Raw genomic sequence first — 12,013 nt, forward strand, 5'->3', positions numbered from 1 at the left:
ACAAGTGTTATGTAAAATTGATAGCCAAATATATTCAAATAAAATGTAATGAATTGGATAGAGTTTGACACTGCTCTGTTTTCATTAACACTATTGGATGCATCATTTTAATGTTTTGTAGTTTATGGTCAGTCAAAAAGTACTGTATCATACTGAGGGGATATTTGTATTTAGGTAATGCAATTACTAAACATTGATAAAAATGTTACAACTAAACAACAGTGACTGTCAATCAAAGATGAGCACAAGTCAAACTTATTTTGAATCTTGTTAACTATACCAACAGTATTTGAGATAACATAATTTTTCAATGAGGTTATAAAACCTAGTAGATACAGTGTTACTCAGATGATACCTAAATAGGAAGTTAAAGTTACAACAAAGCTGACCTTAGAAGTAATTGTGTTGTTTACGGTACATGTACAGTGTCATTAACAACTGGAAGATGCCCAGGGGAATCTGTTTATGGTCTGAGTGCATTTTGATAAAGCTCCTGTTGTTCACCAGTGATTATATTTAAATCTATGTGACAGCTCTGTTCACATGCGGAAAGTTTGCCAAAAATGAATAGAAGAAACGAACATTCCCCAAGGCCTGCTGGAGCCTGTGTGACAGCAGCATGCTGCCATGGAGATCTCATGCGGAGATAAGAAGTCTTTTGTTTGCGAGTTTAATCTTACAGAGCTTGGTCTCCCACCCATTTCCTTTCTCTCTTAACTCGCCACCAAGACAGTCCAACCCCCCACCCCTTCGTCTTCCCTTTCTTTATTCCAATCCTTCAGTGATGTCCCCCTCACATTGTAGTCTCAGTAGTTTATAGGGCTATTGGGAGCTATTGGCTTCATTAGCACAACACTGCTTACATTATAATGTATTACTGGACTTTATACCCATGGGCGATTCTCTTTTCAGAATTTTAGTTTCATTCTTTATGCATTACATATAGTAGACACAGTGGTCCAATCCAAACACATGCACAACTGGGACAAGGAGGGTGCCTTGCTCAAGACACTAAAACAATGCTTGGCTCTACTTTGTTGATCCGCTAAGCAGCGATTGGAAAATAAGCTTGGGATATAACAGTACATTTTTTAAGAATATCTTCTCGGCAAACATTAACTATATAGTTAAAATGCCCCCAAAAAATCCAGATACACCAACAGCAGTTTACTGATAACTGCCAGCTATAAATTACTTTCATCCACACTCATTCAAGAGCAATTATCACGTCACTTTTAACATGAGGGGTGTCTGAGAATGATTAGTGGCTGTAAAGGGGTTAAAGGCATGTGTGTGTGTCGTGTGAGTGTGTGTGTTGTATTGTATCTTATAGACATTCTCCCACACTCTTGCCCTGTGGGGCATAGGAAAAGGCAGGCAGATGGCCGTATTCAGGTCCACCACGGGTCAACATATGGCCCATAGAGACAAAGTTTGTGCTTGTGTGTGAGAGTGGGAGACTCATTCTCAGTATGCATGAGCGAAGGAGGTTGAATGACAAGGCTAAGGCGGACAGAAGTCATCTCAAAAGTAAGGGTAAAAAAAAATGAAGCCATGGGGCGTGAGTGGCATCCCATGAGATCGTTCACACACAAAAATAGATAGTAACAAAACACAATAACACAATCTTGGGACTCTAAACCTTCCTTTTATTAAGTTTTCAGAAAATGTTGATCTACCAAGATGTTTTGGATTGAGTACGTAAACTTTGGAGTGAGTATGTAAACTCTTGCATGATAGATTATCAATCTGTGCGCATGTTTAATGAATTTGCGCAATTAAACAAAACATTTGTTTTATGTTGATGCTAATGAAAATTTTGCATGGCACAAGGTACACGTGTCAACACTTAATTTGTTAAGTGTATTTTTTTTTCTTCTTCTTCTTCTTACAGGACATCAATTACATTTTGTCCCCAATTTCCATATAAAGTATGGCGGGAAAATGGAAAGGGTGTTTCAACTTCAGGAGATTCTGACCATGAGGCAATGAAGGTAAATATTAAGGGGCAGATTCAGTTGACTTCCTATTTTCAGATTGCCCTCTCTTAATTCTCACCATCCTTGTTTTTTTCAAGCCTAGCTTGCTCCCTACCACCAACTCCTACCATCTCTTGTGAACTCCCCTTTTTTTACATTTCATTTCCTTCATTTCCTGTAGTGGTTTCTAAATCTCTCCAACTCAAGTCTCCTTCTCTCTACCTAATTTCTACAACTCCTGCCCCTGCCTTCGTCTCGTTGGCTCTCTCTCTAATCCTGCCTCCAGACATGTTTTATTTTCCGAGGGGATTTGTCTTCTCACGTTTTCAGTGGGTTACAGTTATTTCTGATTTGTTTCAATCAACGTAGTTTATTTTGAAAGTGTGAATTGCTGTTGTTCCATTCGTATGACATGGGATGACTTTAACTTGACTTAGATCTCAGAATACTCTTGTTTCAAGGGCTTTAACTCTGTTTTTGCACGATTACAAGCAGGATGTAAACAGGCAATTAAAAACTAAAGTGAGAATCCCAACAATTCAACAGTTTTGCCTGGCAACATTTAATAATACCAGTAAATTGTATTAGACAGTTTAACATTTTGAATAAAATGATGAGTATAATTATTCTGTTGGCTCACAGAAGACTGGATTGACTTTGAATATTCAGGAGTCACATAATTAGTTGTAGTAATGATAACACATTTGTGAATCAAAAACAATGTACTAACATTGGAACATAAAAGAATGAGCTTGAATTAAACTCAGAAAATTGTGATCTTTGACTTGTAAAAGGATCATGTAATCAACAAGTTGTTCTCGACACACCAGTTATATGAAATGACTTGTATTTTTATAGCTCTTAAAAGGGAAGCCAAGAACACATTACAGACTTTTCCTGGTTACAAGATGAATAACAATATTACTACGAGAACAAATTACTAGTTTGTCATTGTTCAAATGTTTGAAAACAGACTGAATGAATGTACAGAAATTAAGGTTGAGGTTTGTGAGGGCGAGATAGATCTGAACAGCATCTAGTTGTACATTGCAGTGCAAGGCTTACATCAGAATAACAGCGCTGTACTTCCCTCTAGTGGTGGCAATGACAATATCCACAATGAGATTCATTGCATTACGGTACTAAAACGTTTTATGTTTTGTTTTTTGTTCCGACAAAAACAGACAAAACGATGCACTCAAATGATACAAATTGCACCGACTACTTGTAGCTTTTTATACAGACCATTTGCTGCCCTCAGAGGAGCACATAATTATGTGATGTTTCTTTCATTCGACACATATCTCCAATGCTAAGCCACATTATTAGACAGTTTGTGATGAAAAGACCATCCAGCATCATTAAGTACTTTAATAAGGACTTCTTCAATTTCAGCGAGCTGCTGGGATTTTACCATTTTGTTTTTAAACCCGAATTTGAGCCACCTGGCTGTCTCATAAGTCAAATATGAATCAAGCATAACATTCAACCCCAAAACCACAGTTTCTGAACAGTTTTAGTAGGTACAGAAATGGATGGAATTTACTGAAAGCATTTTTAAAATTTACTTGTAAACATGATTATGTGGCACAAGCATATCAACCAGACTGAATCCCGTGGTCAGTCAGCTTAGTTCCATCTATTTTCATACAGTAGAAGAAGAATTATTTTGACGAGATTCATCATGTCTTCGTAATGCTATACTTTTATTCAGACAATGAAAATTTTAGTTGTTACCTGCTGACAGTTTCAACTGCTACTCCAGTCTTCCGGCTCTGAGGAAGCTGAAGAAACTGTCAGCAGGTAACAACTAAAATTTTCATTGTCTGAACAAAAGAATCTGTGTATAGAAGAAAAAAAAAATTGTATACAGATGAGAAAGTCATCAAGGAGAAACTCTACACCTGTATCTGAATTGTACAAGTTAAAATGTAGAAACCCCATTTAGTCCTACGACTATGGGCATCAGAACATGCTGTGGGCACCTTGGGAACTATTTGATTCTTTGTGGTGTATATGAATCGGATAAGACAATGGCAGCCACTTTACTTTTTGGTAACATCAGACCTTGACGTGAAGGTCAAGGATGCTTGAACTCAGTAGTAAGGTAGGACTTTGTCATAATTTTTGGATGACCACTTGAAACTTACCTGCAAAGATAACAGCAAAGTTAATCATTTGTTTTCATTTACTTTTCATTTCAATTGTACTAAGTTCATCTTGTTTTTCCTTTTTTTAATCACTTCACTGGTTTCTTTTATATCAAACAAATTGTTTTAGGTTCATTACCTGACATGTTTCGGCGGTTTCTTCCGTGATGAAGCCGGAAGAAACCGCCGAAACATGTCAGGTAATGAACCTAAAACAATTTGTTTGATACTTTTCATTTCATTTACTTAAATCACTTTCATTCCTCGCATGAACAGTAACAGTTTGGCTTCCAAGACCTTTTGAAGGCAAATAAACTGAATACTTTTCAATCATCAATTTACCAGCCAGATCTCAACCCAAATACTTCTGGACATAAATATAAATCTTTATGCAACTTCAGAGGGATATTTTTTAGAAGTTTGCAACTTTGCATTGAATTCAAAATGATAGGTTTCATTGAATTTTCTATGATATACAATAAGTCTGTTGGTACTTACATGATGGCATGACAGAGACCTCAGCTGTAACGACACTTTCAAGACCTAAGTTCGACAGAGCTCCTCTCACCACACCACATGAAAAGGCGAGATACTGAGGGTGGGGAGCGGAACACACATTAAAATTAGACATGTCAATCATTTATGAAAGAGGGGAAAGAAAATCATACAAAATATGTGCCCTGACCTTAGGTGCTTGATCCAGGTACTGTTTACCATTAGAGAGCTGCGTCAGCATATTAAATTTGTTATCCTGCAATACATAGGTGCCCTAAAAATGATATAAAGAAACATATGATGTGACACCTCAGAAGTGAATATCAGTAAAACAGTTTGGTTTAATTATCACCTGATGGTTTGTTCTGAGATTGTCCACCTGCCTCCTGAAAACCTTTGTCCAGAAGTCTTTACAAATAAATTTCATTACATCCAACTCATCTTTGAAGCAGGGGGAATCCCTTGTCAATCTAGAAGTACAAAAAAGTACAACATAAATATAAAGATAAGATGCAAAAAAATAGTAATGACCTACCTCTCAATGAGTCCTTGTCCCACTCTGTAGCCCATCCCCTCCAAAACAGAAACACGAGAGGCTCTGTCCTATATGGAACACATAATACTGACAGTGTCATATGCATGGCTAAAAGTGACTTTAATCATAAAAAAAAGAAGAAAAAAGTCATACGAATTCTTGACTAGAATAACCAATGAACACAAACCTTGTTGTCAGTCTCTCCTTTAATGGATTGCAGATCCCTGTATACGTGTGCCACAATCTCCATATGGAGAAACTCAAAGAGAGCGTCGTCTGCCATCCCTGACAACCACAAAATGAGAAACAGAACGAAAGTCATGAGAAACCTTGACAAACGTGTAAATTGTTGTTATTGAGATTCGGAACTAAAATCATTGATGGAAGCCATAACAACAAGCAGCGAGCCTAGCTTGAGCTAGCTTAGTTATTAGCTATCACCAAGCATCCCCTTTTCATTGTGCGTTTAGGTTAGTTGACTTTAAATGTGACGCAGATTAAATTGGGGAACATTTTAATTAATTTAAATGTTATCTTAAATTCAACCGAGACAGATGACACGGGTAAAGTAAATTGTTAAACCTACCCAAGATGAATGGCAACTAGGAAGGTAAACAGAGACACTTCCGGGGTTTGCTCGTAATTAAGTTCACAAGCAGTCCGCGGGTATTACTACTCAACTGAATATGGCACAACCTACATTAAAGGGGTGATACAATACAGCTATTCTACTAAAGTAAAGAAATATATTCCTAGACTTCTATTTGTGTCTAATTTTGTTTGTGTTTTTTTAAGCAGAAAGCATGTAGGGGTGAATATCCACGTCAACTCTGCGGTGTACGCCAAAAAATTAAGCGTCCACTTTTACTGTCAGCTGACAGCCTCCTGCCGGATTGGAGCGCCGTTTACCACGTGACATACATACTGCATTTTGATTGGACTCTAGTAACAAGCTATTTCCTGTCTGCTCATGTGATCGGACACCATTTGAATTCGGTGTTGACAATCTGGGGTTTGTTTTACCTTCTTTTATATTGCATCATTTGATATTTAATTTCAATGAGACAATATGTGACCATGTGACAGACATGTTTGATATTTTATCTGGATTAAAATGTGATATGCTCTAATCCAAGTGCTGCTTTTTTGCTCTTATGTGTACAGTGGTCATGTCCAGCAGATACCCGATAGTGGTGCAGGGCGAGGCATCCGAAACAGACTCGGATGATGAAGTTTACATTACCTCCCTGCCAACTTCCCAGACGGCCATTGTAGGAGCCAAGGTAGTTTTGTTGTCTGCGGACATCAAACATACGTAAACCTTCACCTCTTTCAGAAATCTTGTTGCTTTCCCCAGGTTCAAGGGGAAGCTTCTGAAACAGAGAGCGAAGATGAAGTGGAGACGTCGACCCGAGGTTCTGCATTGAGTCACGAAAGTGCTAAGATACTCAAAAGAGATCTACCTCCGCTTATTGTCGTAAGAGATCACCCAAATATACAATCTGTTGTGGAAGACAGACCAAGTCCTACACGTAAGCCTTTTGGTGAGTAATGCCAAATATAAATACCTGCTCTGTACTAAATGAAATTGTCATTGTCATGACATTAACCAAAATATTGACTGGACTGTTTTATTCTGGGTGGACTAACCATTTTGACCAAATGCATACTATGTAATTAGTGCTTCACTAATTTATTGTGTTGAATTTCTAGGTGATACATTATTGCAGCAAAAATTGCAGGAGTCAAACAGCCGGCTCTATTCCAATGTGGGGCAAATGCTGCGACACGTTTATGGCAATGCCAGCAAGGAGGTACTGCACACTAATTCAAATGAAAACCAAGTGTCCATAACGTATTTGACCGGTAGCATGCGGTAATGGCATCCAGCACAAGAACTTGAGCATAGTCTACCTTTTAAAAGATAATCATGTTCTGTTCTGATTGACATTGTCTGACAGGTTTCCGTTTACAATATACTAGGTCAGTATATTATTGTGGCTGTTGTTGCAGTGGTCTAAAACTACACTGCATCATACTAAAAGCTTTTTTTTTAAATGTTTCCTTGTCTGTTCCTTTTAATGTAGCTAAACAAGGTAACAAACATCACCATCTGGATGTGTTGTGCTGTTTTACACCACAATCAACCACAATACTAAGATTAAACTAATTCCCCACTGACAAGCACAAATTCACAACTGTGCACTATTTTTTTTGCAAAGGAAAATTTTTATTATAAATATAGTAAATGTCATTAGATGCATGCGCGATGGTCATAATAGTCTACTTGGTGTATTATATGTATGACTTAAAGAAAAGACAATTTTTAGCCAGCACGGAGGTATTTGAATTGTTAATGAAAAGGGAAGTTAAAACTGATCGAGGCACTTATGATATTATGCTAATGATATACTGTATGCTCTCAATTCAATAATTTTAGACTGTTCATTAATTTACCTTATGCACATGTTTCATCCATCCATCCATTTTCTGAACCGCTTAGTCCCCACGGGGGTCGCGGGCGTGCTGGAGCCTATCCCAGCCGTCATCGGGCAGTAGGCGGGGGACACCCTGAACTGGTTGCCAGCCAATCGCAGGGCACACAGAGACAGACAACCAATCGCACTCACACTCACACCTAGGGACAATTTGGAGTCTTCAATCGGCCTACCAAGCATGTTTTTGGAATGTGGGAGGAAACCGGAGTGCCCGGAGAAAACCCACGCGGGCCCGGGGAGAACATGCAAACTCCACACAGGGAGGGCCGGAGGTGGAATCGAACCCGCACCCTCCTAACTGTGAGGCGGACGTGCTACCCAGTGCGCCACCGAGCCGCCCGCACATGTTTCAATGTATGAAAAAATATTGAAACTCTTTCATTGTGACTAAATGTTGTTTTCAAAGGTGCGCAGTACAACGGCACAGCTTAACACATCACAGAGCGCTATCATCAACGCTTCTCATAGCATCCGGCTGATTTTGGATGACTTGAAGGTCGTGTCTGAGAAGATCGACATCATCACCAGTTGCCAGATATTACCTGATATCAAGTTGAATGATTCAGAGGAAAATAACACTCCTGTATCCCAAAGAAAAGAAGCATAGATATTATGCATATTAGCAAGTGAAAATATTTTGCAACAGCTAATATTTATTACTCTCATTTGATACAAATTGATTATTGGAATGTTTATTTAATAATGTTCTTTTGTTCCATCTCTTTTAAATATCAAATCAGACTTGAACTGCAGATTTTTCTCAATGTACATTTTTAAGTGTTTTATTCTATGTATCATTCTATATTATTTTACAATGTAAATTTACAATTCAAACTAATTTATAAGCCGTGTAAATAGAGGCTCGTAGTGATGTAGTGACCAGTCTTACCACACGATGGCGGTAACAGTACATAAATTCCAACTACAGTGCTTTAGGTTGCAGTACTCTATTGCAGTTTGCTTTATACACCATTCGAGCCATATTTTTTTTTTTTATTCTTACAGATAATTGCTGTATTTGTAGATTATCAGCAAAAAGTGTGTCTCAATAACATCCTTTGCAGCCTTTTCTTGATTTGATAACTAGAGTTGCACTGTTGCATTGCATTGTTGAACAAGTCCTCATGATAAAAGGAGACTCCACATGTGGCTTTTTGGTTCTGTGTCATATTTATCCTATTTATATCAAGTCATAATCTTGCAAAGCAGCCCTGATCCCCACATGCCCCCACTGTTTAGTGTCACCAAGAGTGAAGAGGCATTGATTTCTCTGTGGTGACATGTTTGTTTAAATCTTGTAATCATCACTTTGTCCATTTGTGTGTGATGGATGGGATTTGACTCTTTCTTTCAGAAAGTGATTCACTCCTTGATGGAGCTGTGGAAAAGTCCCTGTAATTAGTTCACTGTATGGACACATATACTATCCAGTTTTCTGCCAAGGCACTTTGCTCCTTCTCATTGATTGTGTTTGAAGCAGAGTTGCAGTCAGAATCACAGGAGACCAAAATACTATGTGATACGTGACCCCTTGCTACGATATGTAAATGAGCGTTAATTGATTTAAAAGTCATACATTCTATCAGATTCTGCGTCGTCAACATCTTTGTATATTTGCATTTCACAGACATGATTACACATCTCTCATCCTTGGTTTAAGTTTCTTTAAGGGGATAGAAGCACAGCAGAAAGTGAGTAAATACCTCATTAATGCATTGATCAGTTTCTACGTGATACAGATCGCATGAGTATAATGAGACCTCAGGGACACTGAGGATTCTGGAATCTTAATTGGAGAGATCAGCGTTTCAGCTAAAGAAGCATTTTTCATATCCCATGGTATCTATTATCTCTCTTTTTAATGAGAATCTACTACCAGCACGTGTGTGATAATCATCCATGCAGTGCTGAATGTGTGCCAGGATTCAATTTTCACATGTGGAATTTGGGGGATGGGCACGCGCCAATATAAATGAACTGGATATAGCTGGCTATGCAGTAGCTTTTATGCAAAATTGGCATGGTGGTGAACGACATGTGTATTGGAGATAGCAGCTCGCATTGTGAAATTTCCACCATGTTGACCAGGAACATCTCCAATGATGTTTCTTCCCCTTCTTCCAGTCTTTATCAGCAGCCTTATGAATGTCATTTTGGTATGAAATCGGACAAAACTGTAAGAACAGAAAACATAGTACAAAAGTCTGTGAATCACTGAAGATTTTCTTTTAAGGCTAAGTTGATGTCCGAGGGGGTCTGCTCTTAATGCTCAACAGGCTAAAAGGACATTAATTATATTTCAGTTTGCATAAAACATATTTTCTTATTTCAGTGACAGTGGCTTGGGGCTCAAAGCTAAAATTGAGGTTCATGCTTGAGCTGGCCTGCAAATGAAAGGCTAAAAAGGAACTCTTCAAAATGAAAGAAAGCACTGAGCAGAAAACATAACATAATGTTAGTGGCGTACAAAGGAACGATACATGAAAGTGTGTCGCTCCCCTGAATTAACAGAGCAATTTTGTCAGATCTGTGCTTCGAAAGACTGATGCGGGTGCGTGTCGTTTGCTTGTGAGAATGTACGTGTTTCTGTGTGTGAATGCGCGTGAGCTCATGTGTGTGTCTGGGAGAAGGGCATTCACCCACATTAGCCAGGTCATTGGCTGTCTCATGGAGTGCCTGAGGATACACTCTTAGTTTATCTGGCTGGCTGAGCATGGGTGCACACAACAGCACAGGTCTTCCAGAGCAATGGTACTCGGGTGGGGGGACGGGGACTGACGCTCTGTGACTAATACTCTTAGTGCATTCATGAAAGCACTGAATTAAGAAGCATCGCAGAGGTAATACCTAGAAAGGTAACATATTCTCTGTACTTGTTACATAAGGTCAAATGCAATACTGAGGAAGCTCTAAGGTAAAAAAAAGTGTGTTCTAGAATGCTGGTAAAACTCTGATTTGTCAGACTAGAGCAGGGGTGTCAAACTCATTTTTTTCACGGGCCACATTGTCGTCATAGCTTCTTTTGGAGGGCCATTATGACTGTCAACCCAAATAAATGTATGAGCACCTCATATTATATGCAGTAAAAGATACAAAACAAACTGGCAAATAACTTGTTTTCAAATCAGATGAGTAAAAACTGGACAAATATTTAAAAAGAAAAAAGATATTAAAAGTGAAGACAATTTACAATTCTAGTAATGACACACGAATTTGATGCACAATTTGTCTTCGCGGGCCACATAAAATTATGTGGCTGTCAGGCGTAGAGCAGGGAGAGGACTCGAATGCAGTTTCCAAAGTCCAAGGGTGTGTTTATTTTCTCCAATGGCAGCAGTTACAAAAAACGCCTCAATATGAGGGAAAAAAGGGGGAAAATGAGGCGCCTCGAACAGAGGGAGAAAAAGGGAAAATCAAAGCGCCTCGAACCGAGGGATATACTATAACGAAGACAACTATGTTGCCAGGTTAACATAGGTGATCAAGGTAGTTCTATCAAGGAGTCTTAGGGGAACTCGAGGGCTTCGTGATCGCTAGTGTTCTTATCGAGGCAAGACGCACTGGCACTGGACACGGGGAATGGCGCAGGTTATATGGACACAGAAGGAGGGGAACACAGGTGAAGACAGTTGGTCATTGGCACAGGTGCACACACTTGGAATCAGGGAGTCACGTGACCGGACAAGGGAAGGACACACCAACTGGAACGAGAGGAAAGTTACACAATAAAACAGGAAGTGACCAGGACAACACATGACAGCATGACAGTGGCTGGCCCCCGGGCCTTGAGTTTGACACCTGTGGACTAGAGGAATCTTTTTCCTCAAAGGAACCAATGACAATTTAATTCAACGTCATACGCACTTTATTGACTGTAAAGTTTTAAATAAGGATTGAATAGTCATTGTAGTGTAACGACTGTTAAAACAATACACATTTTGATATCCTCAGTTTTATTTGTTACTGTATTATATGTTTTTTTTTTTTTAAATCCACAGTTCACTAATGTCAAATTGCGGTGTCTTTAAATCGGTAAGAAACAGATGAGAAGATTTGGTGGAAACAACAACAAAAAGAGATTGTGACATTTTACAGAGTAATGAAATAGAAAAAAATGTGCATGTAATTTTATCTCATAATTATTATAATTGAGAAAGTGTCTTGTCTGTTTGACTTTGTCTTTTTGTGTTCCTTTCAGTTCCTTCTGTCCTTTCTGTTCTGCTATGGATGGCAGCTTGCCAAGTAAACATCATTCATGAGCACCCCTTCTATGAATGCTACCTAGTCAAGTGGCTCGGCAAATATGTGAAGTGAGTATCTCTATCTTTGTCTCTTTATCTTTGTCAGATGTGTCGT

The 12,013-nt window shown here is 38.7% G+C and overlaps 2 protein-coding genes across 2 annotated transcripts; one reads left to right on the forward strand and one right to left on the reverse strand.

Annotated features, from left to right (window-relative positions):
• Nucleotides 1-1,973: 1,973 nt before the first annotated feature.
• Nucleotides 1,974-8,806, forward strand: bloc1s3 (biogenesis of lysosomal organelles complex-1, subunit 3). The gene is made up of 6 exons (XM_049726332.1): nucleotides 1,974-1,994; nucleotides 5,958-6,171; nucleotides 6,324-6,442; nucleotides 6,517-6,703; nucleotides 6,873-6,973; nucleotides 8,064-8,806. Exons 1-6 carry the CDS (start codon nucleotides 1,989-1,991, stop codon nucleotides 8,262-8,264), a joined length of 828 nt encoding a protein of 275 aa, XP_049582289.1. The 5' UTR covers nucleotides 1,974-1,988; the 3' UTR covers nucleotides 8,265-8,806.
• On the reverse strand, nucleotides 2,518-5,895 carry trappc6bl (trafficking protein particle complex subunit 6B, like). Its single transcript, XM_049726341.2, has 7 exons — nucleotides 5,746-5,895; nucleotides 5,347-5,444; nucleotides 5,160-5,227; nucleotides 4,977-5,094; nucleotides 4,815-4,898; nucleotides 4,628-4,721; nucleotides 2,518-4,129 (listed from the first exon to the last, which is right to left on the reverse strand). The coding sequence occupies exons 2-7, from the start codon at nucleotides 5,440-5,442 to the stop codon at nucleotides 4,098-4,100; spliced, it is 492 nt and encodes a 163-aa protein (XP_049582298.1). The 5' UTR covers nucleotides 5,443-5,444; nucleotides 5,746-5,895; the 3' UTR covers nucleotides 2,518-4,097.
• Nucleotides 8,807-12,013: the final 3,207 nt, after the last annotated feature.

This window comes from Syngnathus scovelli, chromosome 7 (genome assembly GCF_024217435.2).
Source record: "Syngnathus scovelli strain Florida chromosome 7, RoL_Ssco_1.2, whole genome shotgun sequence".
Classification (NCBI taxonomy): Eukaryota; Metazoa; Chordata; class Actinopteri; order Syngnathiformes; family Syngnathidae; genus Syngnathus; species Syngnathus scovelli.